The sequence below is a fragment of the Puma concolor genome, chromosome D1 (assembly GCF_028749965.1).
Source record: "Puma concolor isolate L17-30 chromosome D1, mPumCon1.1.hap2, whole genome shotgun sequence".
Lineage (NCBI taxonomy): Eukaryota > Metazoa > Chordata > Mammalia > Carnivora > Felidae > Puma > Puma concolor.
The window spans coordinates 9,281,808-9,303,056 of record NC_141676.1 but is presented as its reverse complement, the minus strand read 5'-3'; the positions used below and the strand labels follow the sequence as shown (position 1 = coordinate 9,303,056).

At 45.4% G+C, this 21,249-nt stretch overlaps 2 protein-coding genes across 2 annotated transcripts; both read left to right on the top strand.

Annotated features, from left to right (window-relative positions):
- Positions 1-306: 306 nt before the first annotated feature.
- On the top strand, positions 307-3,440 carry LOC147576420 (secretoglobin family 1D member-like). Its single transcript, XM_086679345.1, has 3 exons — positions 307-431; positions 1,948-2,135; positions 3,314-3,440. Exons 1-3 carry the CDS (start codon positions 377-379, stop codon positions 3,341-3,343), a joined length of 273 nt encoding a protein of 90 aa, XP_086535471.1. The 5' UTR covers positions 307-376; the 3' UTR covers positions 3,344-3,440.
- A 14,133-nt stretch (positions 3,441-17,573) lies between these two features.
- On the top strand, positions 17,574-20,886 carry LOC147576419 (mammaglobin-A-like). The gene is made up of 3 exons (XM_086679344.1): positions 17,574-17,710; positions 18,093-18,280; positions 20,666-20,886. The coding sequence occupies exons 1-3, from the start codon at positions 17,656-17,658 to the stop codon at positions 20,702-20,704; spliced, it is 282 nt and encodes a 93-aa protein (XP_086535470.1). The 5' UTR covers positions 17,574-17,655; the 3' UTR covers positions 20,705-20,886.
- Positions 20,887-21,249: the final 363 nt, after the last annotated feature.

Here is a 21,249-nt window from a genome sequence, read left to right as displayed (position 1 = left end):
TAAGATGAACAGAACCAGAGGCTGCATCTTCAGTCAAGGAGTTAATGTCAAGGGCGGTGTGCATCAACTAACCGACTATACACTTGTAAAACTACAACCTCAGTTATTGCTACAAAGGAGACATGCCTGGTGCCAGCAATGCCTGTATACAGGAACACTGACCCAGGCATTGGGGTCTGTGACACCGATAGATCACACGAGCCCTGACTAAGGAAGGGAGGGCTGAAAGCCAGGCCCGTGACGTGACCACATGTTTATCTGGGCAGCACGAGGGAGGCCCTCTAGCTATATATACTCCTGGGCTCCTCAGGCTCCTGAGTTCAGTGACTAACTGCTCACCCTTCACTAAAGCTGAAAACTCAAAGCAAAATAAACCATGAGGCTGTTCCTGAGTGTCCTGCTGGTCACTCTGGCTCTTTGCTGCTATGAGGGTGAGTATCATTTCTAATCAGACCAGCACCAGCCCTGGTGAGTACCCTTCTCTGAACTAGGTCAACTTAAGTGGCTTTCTTTAAAAAAAGAAGAAGAAAGGGCAGAAGACCTAGTGTTCTCTGAGTCTCTAAATAATAAGTCTTCAAGGGGGCTCTGGGAAGCAGCAGCACTCACTATATCTACTAGTGAGTAGATCTCACTGTATCTGCCAGTCTCCCTGCTTTTCCACGAGTACTACCAGTTCTGCTAAGACTAGAACTAGGACTAGTAGAACTAGTGCAATCGTGGGATTTCTGTCCATCTGGATCAATTCTAGCCATCCATTCAACAATATTTTTGTATGTCTTCTTACCCGTGATACGGACCCACGTCTTCTTGAGTCATTCTGTTTCATCTGACTTTTTAAATACCCTCTTCTTTCCCCACGTTGCCTCTGATTGAACCTCTCAACTTATATGGTCAGGGCTCAGATCAGAGCCTAGTAGGGCACTTCCCAGCTGCAGCATGCTTACAAAGACAGGGGGTGGGGGATAAAGAGCCCACACCAGGAACACTGGTCACTTCAGGCTTCCGCACCATCCCACTGGGTTCAGGAAAGAGCCTCAGTTCCTGTCACTCACCCTCTCTAAGCAATTCTGTACATCACTGCAGGGAAAATAAAACAATCATAACTTTGTGTATAAGATTTAAAGATGTTCAGACTGGTGACCTGAGGGTTGTTTTGTATGCGTGTGTTTAACTTTTTACCATGCCTGCATCCAATAACAATCTTATTCTTTGATTTAGTCTCAAAGTAGCATCCTCCAACATATATATAGTTTGATCTACTCTTCTCCAGATTACCCACACTTCTCCGCTCTCTGGTAAGGTCTCACTCTGCTATTCACTTACAAACTTGATACTCAGGGGCACTTGGGTGGCATAGTCGTTGAAGTGTGGGACCTCGGCTCAGGTCATGATCTCACTGTCCGCGTGGTTCAAGCCCCACGCCCGGCTCTGTGCTCACAGCTCAGAGCCTGGAGCCTGCTTCGGAATCTGTGTCTCCCTCTCTCTCTCTCTCTCTCTGTAACCCCCTCTCCACACCACACCCCGCGTCTTGTGCTCTCTCCCTTTCAAAAACAAGTGAACATTAAAACATTGTTAAAAAATAAAAAATTGATACTCAAACCTCCTCTTCTCTGATATTCAACACAAAAACAAGGTGTCATCCTGTATAGGCAAAACTTAATTGTTTGAATTATAAAGAAAGTGAATGTCAGCAAACCAGGAGAGTCCTGGAGACAAAGGGATGTGCTTTAAAAAGGATAAAAACTGAACTAGGGATTAGTAAGCCAGTATTCTAGTCCTGGCTCTTCTGTGCTTCCTCTGAGATCTGAGGAAGCCCCAGCTGCCATGTCGGGACCGCTGTGGGATGAGATCATAAAACCCCTGGGGTTCCTGTCTAGTTCTAACCTCACGGAACCAAGGAAATGCGTGATTTTCCTTATATCGATTGTATTTCTTTTTCTTCGCTAGCCAATGCGTTGGCCTGTCCAACCTTTGTTGAAGATCTCTCAAAGTTCCTCAAGGCACCTACAAATGCCTTCAAGCTATCACTTGCAAAATATGGTGCACCTCCAGAAGCCGTTCAGGCCGTTTTGGATGTGAAGAGTTGCACAGATAACATCTCCGATTCCAGAAGAGACGCACTTAAAACTATTTTGGTAATTTCTTTCTTCTTTGTGCACAGGGGCTACTGCTCAGCTGAGTAGCCAGGAAGGCAGTCAGGGTGCTGCTCTGTCAGGGGCACAGGAGGCGGAGCCTCACAGCTTGCTCCTGAGAGGGTGACGGGTGGCCACAGGGTGGATGGCGCGTTACATGTGGCAGCTACACTAAGTCTGGGCACATTCCTGCTCAGGTCACTTCCCTGGGCGCCAGGTGCCCCATAGTGCCCTGAGGAGGAGGACAACTGGGACCCCACGCAGTGGTGTTAAAGGGTCAAAGTGTGGCTGCCCCCCTGCCTGGGAGCTTTTCTGAGGGCGAGCTCCCCTCGCCCAGTGGACACAGTCACTGGGGAATCTCGTGTCAGGTGTTGGGATGTTGAATAGGGAGAAAGCTGGAGGGAGGGAATCAGCTCGGTGCCCTGACAGCATGGAGGGCAGCTGGTGCGGGCAGAAGGGGGACACCGAGCCAGCTCCTGCAGAGCCAAGGCCTCTTCCCACCACAACTCGGCCCACTCCACCACTCCCCACCTCCCATTCCGTCCCTTATGGACCCCACAACCACACGCCTTGCTCACTGTGCCTCCTGTGTCCACGTGTGAAGGTGACACACCTAAATTACATCTTTGTCCAAAAATAAGATACTTAAAGGAGACTCTCAGCACATCGACTGCTGGATTGAGGTCACGAGTTTCTGTCACAAATGCCCGCAGGGACTGAATTTTCAGTACCCAGGAGATGTGCCATCGGGTTGAATTGCCACACCATGAGCCTGGGAATCTCCAGGCAGTACCCCCAAAGTCCCCTCCCTCCCCTTTTCCAGTCTTTCACCCCTGTATCCTCTTTGCAGTGAAAAAGTAGAGTCCTCTGCCCTGGGATATCAGAGGAAAGATTCCGGGAAGCTCCTCCTTCCACTAGAAACCTCAGCCTCACACGCAGTCACCTCTGGGTTTATCTGCCAGACTATGGGATGGTTTTCTCACAACTTGCATGGTTTGTTGTAGTCACCTCAGGTATATTTAGTTGACCAGCCTCCCCGGTTTCCTGTCTTGTGCCCATTCTCCTTGCCTTTTGTCCGTTAAAACTTTACTGACAACTTCTTGTGACTGACAGTCTATGCTCATGTGTCATCCCCAGCGGCAGTATGAATAACCTTCTCTCTCTTTCTTTATCTATTTCAGCTGAGAATCACGAAAGAGTGTGGAAATTAAATCTTACATCGTAGTACCTCGTCTTGCAGTGATTACCTGATCTTCTGGAAAATGTAAAGGTTTCAACATCTTGCTTCAATAAATCATTTGCCCTGCATTTCTCTACTTGTCGTGTTATTATCCAACACATTCCGGCCTTGAGCTGGGATGGCTCTTGCCGCAAAGTGGCCATTGGGTGTGGTCAGTAGTAAAGTTCAGAGCGCTAATGTCCACTTACCCATGGGGGCCTGAGGAACCAGGATCACAGGAGGAAATGTTTGCGCAGGAATCATCCTGCATCATTTTATACATCTCCCATTCACATGGCCTTAAGTGAAAACTGAGTTTCAGGGCAAGGGGCAATGAAAACATTCCTGCTATGGTTTTGTACTGAAAGATACCCACAGCCCAGCTCCCAACCTGCAGCATCACTAATGTTTTGTCCTCATCACAAGCACAGCCAAACTGCTTGGTCCTCACACCTTCGCTGTGGTTTCCATCCAATGAACTGTCCCGTGCAATTTGTCTCATGTCCACTTCTGAAGCGTTAGTGACTCTCCAGAGTTCCTCCTTCAGTTACGTCTTTTTTCGCTTTGCACACACACGTTACTCATCAGGACTAGACCACTCACCGACACCTGGAGCTGATGCTTTTTCCCACACGTTCTCCCAAGAGCTCCAGAAACGGCATCCAGCTGCCATCGAAGCATCCGCATTCAAAGTGCCACAGTTACTTCCGAAGAAATATATAAAACTGTACACCCTGTCTGCCTACAACCAACTCTCCCTTCCCTGAACCCCCTTTCTGGCTAATGCTCCAAGCAAAGAGGTACCCAATGCAGAAAATGTGGATACATCCTAGGCTCCTGGATTCGTTTCCAGTGGCTGTTGAAAAATACTACCACGCACTTGGTGGTTTACATCAATTATTTTCTCAGACTTTGGGAGACAGAGGTCCTCATTCTGTAACACTTGGCAGAGGTCGCGTGTCAGCAGGGCCACATCCCTCTGGAAGATTGAGGTGAAAATCTATTCATGGTTGCTTCCAGCTTTGATGGCTGGAAACCAGCATTCCCTGTCTTGCCCCATCTTTCTGATCTCTGCCCTCAGACGTCACAGGGCCTTCTCCTTTTCTGTGTCTCTTAATCTGCCTCTGTCTCCCTCATATAAAATATATGGGGTTGCATATATCCTAGAAATCCTGAAAATTCAGGACAAGCTGCCCATGTCAGAATCTAGTTTTTATTGCATCTACAAAGTCCTCTTGTTTTTTAACCATGAGGGGCATAATTGCAAGCTGCTGAGAATAAGATGCGGGTATGGTTTGGGGTTCATGGGTGGCTCAGCTGGTGAAGAATCCGACTCGTGATTTCAGCTCAGGACATGATCTCACGGTTTGTGAGTTCAAGTCTTGTGCTGGTCTGTGCATCGAGAATGCAGAGCCTGCTTGGGATTTTTGTCTCCCTCCCTCTCTACCCCTCCCCCCCACTTTCTATCTTTCTCTCTCTCACCCTCAAAAAAAACAAAAAAAGATGTGTGTATCTTTTTGGTAGCTTACTACATTCATCTCCCCCCACCCTGACATACAAAACTTCACTGAGTTCTGCCCCCTCCACTCCCACATCCTCACTTCTGAGCTTCCCCTCCTTGCCATCCCCAGGGCTGCCATCACAGTCCAAATCCAGTCCTGTCCAACTTGGTTTCAAGTCTCCTACATGGTTCTCTGGGCTCTGCGATACCCTTCCTGTAGTACATCCTCCTCATCGATGCCACAGTGACCCTCCTCTCAAGCTGTGAATCTGATCTCACTTCTATAACCATGAACTACTAGAGGGCATGGGCTTCCAAATGCTATGATATGAGTAAGAGGACGTTGTGAATCTTAAACCTAGCTCTCAAATCATACTAGGTAGTTGATGCTACCTCTGACCGAGAAACAGAAGCTAACAGCTATCTAGTATCATCAATTATTAGCAACGCCTTTAGAGTAAGTGTGTATTTTTAATACATCAGGAAACATGCACACTGAAATAGGTCCCCATTGTGTGAAACGCATTCCTTAGTCAGCCTACGAACTATGCTCGGTGGACACAAGGATCATGGAGCTCTTGCAGACTCTGAGAAACGTCCAACTTTTGATGTCGACTCAGCTCTTGATCTCACGGTTTGTGGGTTCGAACTGAGAGTGAGAGAAATCAATAATTCAGAACAACAAACTGTTTCAATCGTTATTGTTGTTGATCAAATAGTGAGCACTTACATCTACCGAGCACTCTTATGGGTGGGTCATTATCCCAGAAGGTTTACATGTTCTGTGTCAGTCCCTGCTAGTATACGGGAAGGGAAAAGATGATTACCACCATTGAATGTGAGGAGGAAGAATGTCTTACTCAAGCGTTCCTCACCCCTGGCTCTGTGTTAGAATCACCCAAGAAGACCTAAACAGCAAAACGATGCCCAGACTTCCCCCAGCTGCTATACACACATGTAGATATCTCTGCAGGTAAAACCCATGCAGCCCTCATTTCCTCATCTCCAACTCCTTCGGGTGCCAGCCGCTCAGTGACTAGGGAAGCAGGTGCCACCTGTTGACCGGGAAGAAGGGCAGGACCTCCATGAGACTCCGATGACCCTAGCATCACCACAGTGCTCACCTTGAGAACCTTCTTTTCCTTTTTTAAGTTTTATTTTTATCGAAGTAGTCTCTCCCCGCTACAGGGGGCTCGAACTCATGACCCCCAGATCAAGAGTCCCGTGCTGTTCCCACTGAGTCAGCCAGCCACCGTCTCCCTTAAGACCTTTCCTTAGCTACTTCTGTGGCCCTTCAAGCCCAGTAATTTCAGGTGTATTCATCGGTTACCTTGTTATAAAACTAATAAACTCAGGGTCTCATATGGGAACATTTTCCTACATGAGCTTCTGATCAAGAGTGTGAAGTTAATCAAGAAAGATTGTAAAGGCTGGGGCTGGGAGAAGAGAAGTTGAAAGAATTCATGTTTACTGAGGGCAGAGTTTCTGTCTGACATGGGTTCTGGAAATGGGTAGCCATGACAACATTGGGAATGCACTTAATGCAGCTGAATCGTACGTTTAAACGTGGTTCAAATGGTAACTTTTATGTTATGTCTACTTTACCAAACACCCACACGCACCCACGCATGTATACACACATGTGTGCGTGCACACACAGACTCCAGAAGCTATAGCTCTCTGAGGCAGGAGAAAGATAACTAAATGGGAGCAGGCCTGTAATGCAATCTCCACTGGACATACTTCCCCAGAGTGGCTGAGCCTCACACTCAAATGGTGTCTGGGGTCAACTCTCTGTTTGATTTGCCTCCTAGATTCTTCTTGGTTGAGATACATCTAATTTTCCAGAAACTCTGACTCGAACTCACAACTGAGTTACACTAAGTAGGAAGGACTGATGTATGCAGAGTCTTTTGACTTTGTCCTTGAGGCTTCTCATTGTCCCCCTGAACACAGATGACCACTCTCTGCCCAGGGACCCCCTCCTCCTAGGCTCCTCCCTACATCCATCTTCCTCTCTATGACAAGGTCAACACTCTGAACACAAAGCTCTGCTTTTGCCATTGCTTACTTCGAGCAAACGTTCGAAGGTTCTCCATTTTGTAGGATATGAAGTTTAATGTCTCTCTTCTGAAATTAGCGTATTCAGGCCTGTGTAATAATCAAAACCTCCTATGTTCCAAAATGGAGATTTCTCCTTTTTCTCTCTCCTTTACTACTTATTTCTCTGTCCCCCAGCTGCTAACCATAGTTTCTGACAGAGCTGGGGCCTAAAATGAGGAGAGACGAGAAGACAAGAAAGTTCTTAACTGACTCATACTCTTTTGCAATTAGTCCATAGTTTCTGGGCCAGGCAGCTCTTTCTCCCATGGATTCTTTCATGGATCTTCAGAAAACCCAGATTACCAAGACCTCTTCATCTCTTTATGGCTTAAAAAACATTCAGAGTAAAACAAGGAGCTCTGGAAAAATTAAAAATGTGACAGCTGGAAAAAAGTAACGAGTTGAAGGACAAAGCAGAATCTTGGAACAAAAATAATGTATGTATTACAGAAACACAAGTAGAGAACACAAATGTTGGAGAAAAGAAAAGCATGTGAAAGCATAAGTCCATGAGACCCAGCTATCAGGTTTCCAGAATGACACAGATCATGGTGGGAAGAAAATCAAAGAAAGACTACAAGAAAAATTCCCATAAATGAAAATATGAAATTGAGTATCTCACTCACTCCTCACATCAAAACACATTTCTGTGATTTTTTTTTTTTTCGGCATCACTCAATGGAAGGTATTTCTTTCTGAAGGAAATACTAGGTCATATCCAAGGATGGGGAATAAAAACCCATTCAACAAGAGACTGGAAGACACAGGAGTAATAGTAAAAATTCACAGGCTTAAACCTTTCATTGTATATGAATGGAATTCTTTTTTGCAGCCAAATGTCATTTAAGCATGACGCTGAATGGAGATTTCCGAAGTGCAAATCTTCAAAAGTTTTATCTCCATTGAGCTTTTTCTCAAAAGGCATGGGAGGATATACTTTACCAAAAAAGAGTAGATGAGGAAAGATAAGGCATGGGATGCAGTCAACACAGGCTATAACACAGGTTTTAATGAATGAATCAATAGAGAACAGTTAACAAAATTGCGAACACGTCAAAACCAGGAGACACAGTGAAAGAAGTGGTAGCTGAGTATGAGGCTACATGGTGTGGATACGGAGAGACATGGCTCCAGTGCTTCTCAGTGGAAGCCGTTTCTCACTATTCTCCTTTTGGAACAGTGCTTCCTTATCCCTATTTTAAAATGCAAATTTTGAAAAACACAGGACATTGTTAGAAATGAAAAGAAAGGACAGGATAGAAAAAGAGGGGCCAAAGAAATGGTCAGGTGGAAATATGGCAAGAAATAGGTTGTGATGTGGCAAATTATCTCAGGTCAACTTGGAATGTGCACTGTACCAAACTTAGGAGCAACATGTGTCTTTTATGGAAAGAATTAATGGATTTCCTTAAGGAACTCATGATCAGGTCAAAAGACAAGACAAAAAAGAAGTGAAAAAAAGATATCAAGTATATTCCTGGGAGGGAGATTCTATCATAGAAATCAAAGGCCTGTAGACATTCACCAAAGAATTAGACCCTTATGAGCTACGCATTCTCCCTGAAGGCAGACTATAGGAAGAGGTTGATGACTGAGTTGGATTTTGAAGGAAAACGAGGATGTGGATGACAGAATGAAGCCAAGGTCCTCCGTGACCAAGAACAAACTTGGGCAAAGCCCTGGACATGAAATGAGACTGAGCTCTGCTCACCAAACAACACAGATGCTGATGCTCCCACTGGCACCTGTCTGCACTGGGGTTCTGCTCACTGTCCACCTAACGTGAGGCTACCTAGCACTACTGATCTTTCACTACAAAGACAACTGTTTTTAGATATTTCTCTAGCACTAGATGTCTGAATCAAGGCCTTATTGTCAATTGAGGCTGAAAACTTCTTGTTTTGAGTAGACCACCTGAGCATCGGCTAGTCTCTACCACTTGATGCCAGTGGCATCCTCCTCACCCTGTGGGGACACCCAAGACATCTCCCGACATTGACAAATGTCCACAGGTTTGGGTGGAAGGAGGGAGTCAGTCAGCTTCAGTTGAAAATCCTGTCCTTCCAGTGGAAATGCTTTATATCAGTTCTCCCATGTCCTTCTTGTAGTACCCCCTGAGGACCAGAGGTTCACAACTGTGCTTGCCTATGGTTGGCAAGAAAATCTTGGCACATAGTGGAGGAAAATTACTAAGTCAATCAAGAAGATAATGGTGTAGATATCTAATGAGCTATATGAACTGTCCCACGTGTGTCGGGAGTAAATGGCTAATCACATGTCTCTTGGAAATGTCAAGTTGTGTAAAGTTCAGGGTTTTGGTGGATGAGCCAAGGAGAATTAACTGCAGGCAACACCTGATCCTGGCGTGGCTTCCAAATCCGGTGTGAAGCCTCAAGCCATGAGATAGATCCGGGTTACATTGGATCAAAGTTCAGTTGGATCAAGATAATGGTTACTTCTAAGGAACAGGGAGACTGAGGTGGCCCAGTCCATGGAGGGCAGGGGCTCACACTTCCTCCTGCACTCCACATCCCTCTCCCTATTGTGACATCAAAGTCCTCATCCAGGACAAGTGGTCCAACTTTCACACTGTGCAGATGACATGATACTCTATATTGAAAACCCAAAAGATTCCACCAAAACAACTGTTAGAACTGATCCATGATTTCAGCAAAGTTTCAGGATACAAATCAATGCACAGAAATCGGTTGCATTCCTATACACAACAATGAAGCAACAGAAAGAGAAATCAAGGAATCGATCCCATTTATAATTGCACCAAAAATCATAAAATACCTACCAATAAATCTAACCAAAGTGAAAAATCTATACACTGAAAACTATAGAAACCTTATGAAATAAAGTGAAGAAGACACAAAAAAATGGAAAAATATTCCATACTCTTGGAGAGGAAGAACAAATATTGCTAAAATGTCAATGCTACCCAAAGCAATCTACATATTCAATGCAATATCTATCAAAGCACCACCAGCACTCTTCACAGAGCTAAAACAAGCAATCGTCAAATTTGTATGGCACCAGAAAAGACCCCGAATAGCCAAAGCGATCTTGAAACTTTAACCAGGGCAGGAGGCATCACAATCCCAGACTTCAAGCTGTATTACAAAGCTGTACTCATCAAGACAGTCTGGTACTGGCACAAAAACAGACCCTCAGATCAATGGAACAGAATGGAAAACCCAGTAATGGACCCACAAACGTATGGCCAACTAATCTTTGACTCAGCAGGAAAGAATATCCAAAGGAATAAAGACAGTCTCTTCAGCAAGTGGTGCTGGAAAAGCTGGACAGCGACATGCAGAAAAATAAACGTGGACCACTTTCTTACACCAGACACAAAAATAAACCCAAAATGGTTGAAAGACCTATATTTAAGGCTGAAGCCGTCAAAATCCTCGAGGAGAAAGCAAGCCAACCTCTTTGACCTTGGCCGCAGCAACTTCTTACTCAACACATCTCCGGAAGCAAGGGAAACAAGCAGAAATGAACTATTGGGATTTCATCAAAATAAAAAGCTTCCGCACGGCGAAGGAAACAATCAGCAAAACTAAAAGGCAACCGACGGAATGGGAGAAGATATTTGCAAACAACATAACAGATAAAGGGTTAGTATCCAAAATCTATAAAGAACTTCTCAAACTCAACACCCCAAAAACAAATCATCCAGTGAACAAATGGGCAAAAGACATGAATAGACATTTCTCCAAAGAAGACATCCAGATGGCTAACTGACACGTGAAAAACTGCACAGCAGCATTCATCATCAGGGAAATACAAATCAAAACCACAGTGAGGTACCACCTCACCCATGTCAGAATGGCTAACATTCACAACTCAGGTAACAACAGATATTGGCGAGGATGCGGAGAAAGAGGATATCTTTTGTATTGTTGGTGGGAATGCAAGCTGGTGCCGCCACTTTGGAAGTCAGTATGGAGGTCCCTCAACAAGTTAAGAACAGAACCACCCTATGACCCAGCAATTGCACTACGAGGTATTTATCCAAGGGATACGGGTATATTGTTTCAAAGGGACACATGCACCCCAATGTTCACAGCAGCACTATTGGCAATAGCCAAAGTATGGAAAGAGCCCAAATGTCCATCGATGGATGAATGGATAAAGAAGATCTATATTGTGTATATATATACAAAGAAGATATATATATTGTGTGTGTATAATATATATAAACCCAATGGATTTTGCTCGGCAATCAAAGAGAATTAAATCTTGCCATTTGCAACTATGTGAATGGATCTAGAGGGTGTTATGCTAAGCAAAACTAGTCGTTCAGAGAAAGACAAATATCACATGCCTTCACTCATATGAGGACTTAATATACAAAACAGATGAAGATAAGGGAAGGGAAGCAAAAATAATACAAAAACAGGGAGGGGGACAAAACATAAGAGACTCTTAAATAGGGAGAACAAACAGAGGGTTACTGGAGGGGTTGTGGGAGGGGGCATGGGCTAAATGGGTAAGGGGCATTAAGGAATCTGCTCCTGAAATCATTGTTGCAGTATATGATCACTAAATTGAATGTAAATTTAAAACAAATCAATTAGGGGGCCTGGGTGGCTCAGTCGGTTAAGCGTCCGACTTCAGCCTAGGTCACGATCTCACTGTCCGTGAGTTTGAGCCCCGTGTCGGGCTCTCTGCTGACAGCTCAGAGCCTGGAGCCTGTTTCAGATTCTGTGTCTCCCTCTCTCTCTGACCCTCCCCCATTCATGCTCTGTCTCTCCCTGTCTCAAAAATAAATAAAACGTAAAAAAAAAATTTAAACAAATCAATTAAAAAATAATGCTTAAAAAAGGAGAGAGGAGAAAGGAGTCTTCATTCAGGAACACAAAGAAAGTGGAGGTAGCACCAGAATGCCGGTTGGATGACTGGTTTTAGTGTTGGGTTTGATCCCTGACTTTACTAAAGAGTCAAATGTAAACGTGCTTCTCTCTCGAAATAGACCTAATGATAAAACATGTAATATCATCAGTAAGATCTTTGTATAAATTCAACATCTGCCCTGAAAAGCAGTTACACAACAATTAATTTAGCACCACTCTATCGCTGCCATCACACAATGGCCAGCAATGCACAGGCAGTGCCCTCGGGGAGCCTAGTAGAGAGGAGGGACCATGGGATCGGGATTCTGAAGATGTCAGGGGAGAGCTGCTCGCAGAGTGGCAAGGGGTGTCGACAAGGGAGATCCCTAGAGATTCAGGGCCCAGGGAAGGGCAGAAGTGGACGGGCTGTCTTGGATGTGCCATCAGGAGTGAATGAGGAGTTTCAACCCTGTAGGACTGAGGCAAAACAGTGGGGAAGGGAGTCCACAGAGAGTAACGGCCTCCAGCAGGAAACTGGGTGGAGGGCAGAGGGAATGGGTGCACACAGAATTCAACCAGGAGTTCACATAGGGCAGTTGTGTGAGTCAAGATCACCAGAATCCATTGGAGCCCTAAAGTGGACGTCCACAAGGGTCAAACCAAGGAGGTCAATAGTGTCAGGAGCTACCTCAGTCAGAAACACCAGGCTCCTTCCCTAAGGAGCTCTGCCAACCATAAGCGGTGTGCCGTTGGTCAAGTTACGTGACCTCTCTTGTCCCATTATCTACATATAGGGAGAAATGACACGCACTCCTCATGGGGAGGGGTTGGGGGACAGGATGTGACCTCCAGTTGACCCATGAGCTGGACCTTGGAAACTGGGGCCTCCTCACCCACCTGCCCTGTTCTTGGAATGTGGGTTCCACTTAGCCCTATTCCACCCCAGAAGCTGCTCCAACGACAATGCCTTGAGACACTATGATGTCGTGTTGAGACCATCTGAACTGTGTTCAGTGTGACTGAACCCACTTACTGCCTCTGTATAAAGTTTCTGACTCTGGAACATAGGTGTGGAGATCTACCCATCTTTTTTGTCTTTACTTTCTTTTTCCTAATTTATTTTAACGTTTATTCATTTTTCAGAGACAGAGCACAGGCAGGAGTGGGGCAGAGAGAGAGGGAGACACAGAACCTGAAGCAGGCTCCAGGCTCCCAGCTGTCAGCACAGAGCCCCACGTGGGGCTCAAACTCACGAACCATGAGATTATGCCCTGAGCCGCAGAAGACCTGAGCTGAAGTCGGACGCTTCACCCACTGAGCTAGCCAGGTGCCCCTCATGTTCAGTTTATTTATTTATTTTGAGATAGAGACAGGGGGAGAGAGAGCACCAGCGGGGGAGGGGCTGACAGAGTGGGGGGCACAGAGGAGCCAAAGAGGGCTCTGTGCTGACAGCAGAGAGCCTAACGTGGGGCTTGAACTCACAAACTGTGAGATCATGACCTGAGTTGAAATTAGACGCTTCACCAACTGAGCCACCGGGGTGCCCTCCTGTGTCGGTTCCTTTGTTCATTAAACCTGCCAGCTACCAACCTGGAGTGGCCACCTTTTCTTCTGTCTCTCCCTGCCCTCTGCATACAGGGACTGGTTTCCGATTATACCTGCGAAACCGGAGAGGAGATTGCCACTAATGGAGGGTGACCACACATCTCAGTTTCCTCAGGAGAATCCTGGTTTATGCTGTTGTCCTGGAACTCCATCCATTTTGTGACCTCTTTCACACTCCAAAGCATCCCCATTTGGCCAACAAATTTCATCATCATCCGACGCATTGTGTTGTCATCCGATTAAAGGAGGTTTGCACCTCCTTTAATCCAGTGCATCCAGTGAGTGTTCACCATGGTTTGCTATTCATGTTTTCTTAATTTTTTTTATTCTTTATCTATTTTTGAGAGAGAGAGACAGCGAGACAGAGTGCAAGTGAGGGAGGAACAGAGAGAGAGAGGGAGACACAGAATCCGAAGTGGGATCCAAGCTCTGAGCTGTCATCAAAGAGCCCGATGCGGAGCTTAAACTCACGAAACTCAAAATCGTGACCTGAGCCGAAGTCGGACACTTAACCCACTGAGCCACCCAGGCGCCTGCCCCCACTTTTTAAAAAAAAAAAATTTTTTACTCTTATGTTTTCTTGAATTTGAAAAACGGGTAATTGTTCATTGCCTTGGGCCTTGAGAAGATTAATAAACCAACCGGTTGTAGAATATGTTTGACAGAGACTCTACGTGTAAGTTATGTCTCAATGAAACTCTTCCAGGAAGTCAGAACAGTATCAAGTAAGCATGGATCAAAACACCGTGCTCTGGGCTCAAACGTAGGATTTTGCCTGCGCTCTGAACATGATCTTCTCCAGATCTTTCAGAGAATGTGAAGTTGAAGGAAGTTTCCAGGTGTCTCCAATGGTCCTAGACATCCAAGAGTTAGCATAAGGCCTTTCACCATTTATGAAATTAATCACTGGCAGCCTGCAGGTACATGGCACCAGCTCTGTGCCCAAACCCGTTCTGAGGACATATGACAACCCCAGGATGTTCCCATTATACAAAGAGACACAGCTGGGAAATCTCCAGACCAGGACAGGCCCAAGGCAAGAGGTGTACCTGGAAAGGCCCAGGTACTGTGAACAACCCACCTTGCACTGCCATCCAGATGTCTCCAAGGCCAGCACCTTTCTGAAAGTTTCTGGCCCATGGAAGTACCTTCCCATCCAAGTCTTAGACTTTGGTATGATCTTACTGAAGAAGAGGTTCACTTTCAAAAAACATGCCTGAGGTTAATGTCCCAGAAGCCCTGGAGGGGAGGGGCAGAACCAATGTTACAGAATGAATGGGCAAAAACATATGGGTTATCATGTCCCTAAATACTGTCAAGTGGATCAGTATCAGACACCTACAATTTAAAAATGCCCAAAGACCATCTAAATGTCAAAATAACTCCTTCCTAGGATTTGGTGCCAATGCAGAAATCAGTGGGGGGGGGGGGGGAATGGCTCTCACAGACTGTTGTCACTTTCATTAAGGATGGCAAAGCCTCAAATGATCAACTTGGTGTGAGTACATCTCAGGTCTTGCATGAGCCCGAGGACAGGCCAAACATAATTGTGTCGTGCCACATACTTTCTCTCTCTCTCCCACAACACAGGTACTCACAGTGAAATAAGTACCTGTGCAAATTCACCCACATATCATGGTTTGTCATAATAGGTGATCAGTAAGTGTCACCCAAACACCGAAGCTGAAGGCTAATTTCTGAACTTCACTTGGGGACTTGAGTGAAAGCTCCTTCGGGGAAGAGAAAAAAAGTCAGGCTGCCTACACAAGCATTGTGGTTTCTTCTATTTCTCCTTGTAACCACTGGCTCACAAATGAGTCCTTTGTGAGCTGAGTTATTGTTATTTGATTCACCTAAGAATGAGGAAACATGAAGGTAAAACAAAAAAATACACCTCTTTCTTGTGGGCACCAAGCACGCAAGGTGGGATTGTAGCCTAGCTGAGCTGGGTATGAAACCTCTGAAGAGACCGGCATCCCAGCAGGTAACAGGGCAAGTCCCTAACAACTGGGGCACCAGGGACAGTCCCCATTTTGTCCTAGCCAAAACGTCTCCCATTTCATCAGTAAAGTTCTTCATTTGGACATTGTCGTTGGAATGGAGATTGGCATCAATTGTCAACTGGGCGAGAAAGTACGCACAGAAGAACATAACCTTCTTCCCTATTGCTAGCATGTCCCTAAAGGAGTATTTTTCTTGACAACTTATGTTCCGGCTGAATGTTGGGAAGTCCCAGATCATCTAAACAGCAAATACGACATTCACAAATAATCAACTCCTCTGTCTGGCTCACTCATCAGTTTCTTTTCTTTCTTTCTTTCTTTCTTTCTTTCTTTCTTTCTTTCTTTCTTTCTTTCTTTCTTTCACTTGAGCCAACCTAGTTTCTCTTGTTCCTTTCACCTTCATATCATCTCCACTTAAACTGATGTGGCTTTTCTAAACTATGAGGCTGTCCTATCTTTCTTGACACCAAGAGGCACACCATCCTCGCTGTCATTCTCTTGCCCAGTACCAACTGCTCTAGAGAGAACCCCTCTACTGCTGTGCTCTCTGCCTAGAACACCTGTCCCAAGATCTTCCCCTTGATAATCATTGTCCACTCATCTAGGCTTTAAAGCCCTTCCTCCTATAGCTGGCCTGGCCCTCTGTACAGGATGCTGCCCCTCATCGTTGTTTTCTTGTTCCCTACAAATCACTTTCTGAAGTCACTCATTCAGTTATGAGCTTTTTATTTATGGTTTTGTGAAATTTTTTTGAGCCTGACGCAGGGCTCAAACCCATGAACTGTGAGATCGTGACCTCAGCCTAAGTCGGGCGCTTAACCGACTGAGCCACCCAGGCCCCCCAGTTAGGGGCTTTTTGCTGCCTCCCTTGTAAGAGGTAAGCTCCACAGGAGCAAGGTCCTGGTCTGACAGCTGAATCTGGGGCATGCAGCACAGGATCCACTCATGGGGGAAGCTCATGGTTACCTTTGAACAATGGATGCTTGGATGGATGCATGGATGGATGGATGGATGGATGGATGGTGCCTCCCATATATTCATGATTACCTTGTTGTAAGCCCCACAGTAAGTTCCTTACAGAGTGCCTGTCACCCTTGCAAAACCAGATGTGGTCTGGTTTATGCACATTTTAGAAATGAGGCAAAAGAAGCTTGAAATAACCAGCAATTCAACTAGCCCTCAGAAACTTCATGATTATTTCCTGCATCCAAAATTTAAATCCACATCTTGGGGCGCCCAGGTGACTCAGTCAGTTGGGCGTCCAACTTCAGCTCAGGTCATGATGTCACAGTGTGAGTTTGAGCCCCGTGTTATGTTGGGCTGGCTGCTGTCAGCTCAGAGCCTGCTTGGTTCCTCTGCCCCCTCTCCCCCTGCCCCTCCTCCCGCTCATGTGAGCGCTCTCTCTCTCTCTCTCTCTCTCTCTCAGAAACAAACACTGAAAAAATAAAATAAATCCACATCTGCTTGAGCCCAGTCCCTACCACCATTCCTCCATTCAGGACTGCCTCTGCTGAGTGATCAGTTGCCCTGCTTCTTCACATCACCCTTTAACTGATGGCGAAAAAAAACCCAAACAACGAAAAAAAAAAAGATTATTCATAGATTCAGAATAGAATGAATTTATGAAATTAATTAATCAATTGAGATAGACTTTGCACAAATAGCCTTTAGAGAAAGTTAGACATTGTTAGGATTTCCTAAACGTCCAGCCCCTTGTTAAAAGGGTCTATGGACACGGGAAGTCTGCCCTCCTGAGGAGCTATCTGGTATTGCACCGAGCCCAGATGCGTGGTGAGCCCATGGGAACGCAGGATAGGAAGCTATCCATCCATTCAAGAAGGAGGACAGGTGGAAGGAGACTAATAAAGACCGCAACAATAATAAAACAACAAGGATGACAACACAGGCACACTCTATCGTCGTTTCATTAGCTAGCAAGCACTTTTGCATTAATTTCATCTAAATTAATGCAATAATGTTATCATTATTGCAGTTCCAAAATAGTTTTGAGTCCAACAAGCTGTCTCCTTGGTTTCTACAAACAGGGCACAGGCTGGCTGGGCTGATTCTTGCTGTCATTTCCTGGCCCAGTGCCACGTTTACTGTGTGACTCAGTCCCTCACTTCGGGGAGGGCTTAAGGTGATGGCCGGGAGAATAAAAGGAGGAGTTCTAGGTGCTCAGCTCCCAAGTGAGTTCTTTCTTCCCTGCCACGTCGGACTGACCGGCTAACACCAGCTGCCCTCAACCATGAAGCTGCTGAGAGTCCTTGTGCTGATTGCCCTCCCGCTTTACTGCTTTGCTGGTGAGTTCTGTGCAGCAAGGACAGGTTCGGGGCTAAAGGTGGTGTCAGGGCCTTCTGGAAGGCCTCCTGTTCCCCAAATTCAGGCCAACAGGCTCCACCTCATTTCTCCAGTGTCTTTGTTTCATGGTTATGTAGTGTCTGGCTTCTCTGGGCTGTGGAGGTAGTGCTGGGGTGGAGAGGGGGCACAGATGCTTTCAAGCTTAAGGAAACCCTAGGTCCTGAGTTTACTCTCTGAGAACTGAGAACTCAAGACCATTCACCATCATATTTCTGAATGTATGAGTCTACTGGGATGTAGGTTGGATGACCAACATCCTAGGTGCTCCCAAAAAGGGGCCTCAGGGCTACGGAACTGAGATCGCTTTTATGTGTTTTCTTTCAGGTTCTGGATGCCTACTTCTAGAGCAGGCGGTTAACAAAACAATCAGTCCTGAAGTGAGCGTTAGTGAATACCAAAATTTTCTTCAGAATTTTGTTCGGGAGACTGAGGAAGAAGAGGCCTTGGCTGATATGAAGCAGTGTTTTCTCAACCAGCCAAACGAAACTCTGCACAACTTTGCACAGATGATGGTAATTACAGTTTCTTCTGATGTGCTTTCAAACCACGGGGCAGGGACTAGTAGGCTCTACGTTTGTCACTAATGATGCCAAAGCAAGTGTTCAACATGCTTTATTTTATTTCAGTGAATGTAATTGTGGCTGCATGTGAGTACTTTGACATCAAGAAAGCCAGCCAAGGTCCCAGTGCCGATTTGCCCCTGCGCTTCTTGGAATCTTTAGTGAATGATAAATGAAAAAGGCAAATGAGGGACAATATTCACATAAAGGCTGAACTACCCTTCAGTATCCTAGTAGACACTCACACATCCACATACAAACTTTCTCTTTTTTTCTTTTTTTAAGTTCATTTATTTACTTTAAGGGGCAGGGGGAGAGAGCACGCATAGAGGAGGAGTGGACACAGGGAGAGAGAGAGAATCTTAAGCAGGCTCTGCCCTATCAGTGCAGAGACAGACGTGCCTCGATCTCAGGAACTGGGAGATCATGACCTGCCAACTGAGCCACCCAGGAGCCACAATATTTTTCTTTTTTTTTTTTTTATTCTTTCTTTATTTTTGAGAAAGAGACAGAGAGACAGAGTGCGAGTGGGGGAAGGATCAGAGAGAGAGACACACACAGAATACAAAGCAGGCTCCAGGCTCTGAGCTGTCAGCACAGAGCCCAACGTGGGGCTCAAACTCATGAACCACGAGATCATGACCTGAGTCAAAGTCGGATGCTTAACCGACTGAGCCACGCAGGCACCCCTCATTTTTTTTCTTTATTTTGAAATTTTTTTTCTTGCTTTTTATTAAGTACACTCTCCACCCAACGTGGGCTTGAACTCACAACACTGAGATCAAGAGCCACAGGCTCTCCCCACTGAGCCAGCCAGGCACCTCCACACTCATTTTCTATCAAGGTAAAACACATCTGATTCTCAAGAAGTCCCTTACTTGTAGAAGTGACCGGCAACAATGAGCCCCTTCTTCGTAGGAACAAATAATAAAATGTTCATGAGAATGTTTTAATAGAGTTCAGAAGAATCCATTATGAAGAAGATTCTGTACCTCTTACTAAAAGAATTTAAAGTGTGCTTTCAAGCAATCAAAATTTGTCAGTATAAATGATGGGATTCCTTGACTATTAATTAAAGACCCCATAGATGACAAGGACAGATCATGGGTATGAATTGGCCTTGGGGGATGGAATTGTTGAAAACAACAAGCAGTGTTTCGTTCTTCATAATGTATTCCTTATCTTGATAATCCTATGGAAACATTCCAGGGTGACAATTTAGAAATACTGCCAAAGCTAAAGATAAAAGTGTTTATCACTCAGAAGAGCCAACATGGATGAACCTTGAGGACCTTATGACAAAGGAACTAAGCCAGCAAAAAAAGAGACAAATATGTTGCATGAGTTCATTTATATCAGTTTTCTAGAGTAGCCAGTCTCCTAGAAACAGAGGGTAGAATGGTGGCTTCTAGGGGTTGGCTGGTATGGAAAATGGGGGTTGTTCAGTGGGTATAGAGTTCAACAATAGCAAGCTGAAAACGTTCTGGACATTGGTTGCACCACAACATACATAGACGTAATGCTGCAGAACTGTATACTTACAATGATGAAAATGGTCAATTTTATCTTATGTGTATTTAGCATAACAAACCACTTTAAAAAGTGAAATTCCCTTCAATCAAGGATAATGGGATGGGGTTTTTTGTTGTTGTTTGTTTTGAAGTTTATTCACTTTGGAGAGAGAGAGACAGAGACAGAGTGTGAGCGGGGGGGGGGGGGGGAGGGCACAGAGAGAGAGAGAGAGAGACACAGAATCTGAAGCAGGTTCCAAGCTCCGAGACGGCAGCTCAGAGCCCATGGGGCTTGAAACCACGAACCGAACCGTGAGATCATGACCTGAGCCTAAGTCGGAGGCTTAACTGACTAGCCACCCAGGTGCCCCTGGAATGTTTTCCTTAAAAATGTCAATTAGACCGATCACTTGGAGTGCACATCTCCAATGTTTTGTGAGTGTCAAAGGTAAAGGTCTCGGTGTCAGACCGTTTTCGGTATTTCTAACACGTAAGGCCACGCCAGAACTCAAATACTACCCATTTCCTTGTATTTGGGCTGAGACTTAACGATTCTTTGTTGAAATAAATGCACCCTGAGAAGCATAGGGATCCCTGATGGGGAAGAGATCTGGAAACACCAGCACCTGTTTGGCATCAGTAAAGTCTCCTGATCGTTACCATGAGAGACGAGATCATTCTGATCTTGACTCCAGCACAATCGTTCTTGGATACCAGATGTGTGTGGACAAATCCTAGAAGCCAAGAAGAAATGAGTGTTTTTCAACTCTTGACTTTGGAACAGAGAGCTGAACATCGGAGTAATGTCTCTGTGTTTGTTTTCCAGCAAATAATGTATTCCAGTAAGTTTTGTGACTCTTTTTAACTTTCCCCGAGACCGGAGACCCCGAGGACTACAGAGAATGGTCAGCAACTGACAGCCGGTGAATATAAACCACGACTTTTCTTCCTTCTTTCTCCTTTCATCTATAAACTGCAAGACAACTGTTGAAACCTCAAATACATTTTCATTTCAATAAAGCATCTGCAAATGGAAAATTCTTTTCATGTGGTGTGATCAAAATGGAGGCTGTGGAGAGCCTCCCATGCCTGAGCTCACGCCCACACACACGCTCATAGGGAACTGTTCCTTGGAGAGCACATGGGTGAAGGACTGAGGAATCTGAAAAATGCTCTGTTCCTTCCCACATGTAGCACAACAGGGGTCCTCTCTCTGGAAATGTGCTTTTCCACCCTCGTGGCCCCCATTTTCCCTGGGACTATCTCTGAAGTCCTCAAGACCTAGGCTCTGCTGACTGGGCTGCATGCAGTACCCCTGATCCACTGGTACGGCTAGGCCCCACTCTCAGCCCTCTGCACCTGACCCAAGTGAGTGGGGTCAGTAGAGCCAGGGAGAGATGTGACTTATCC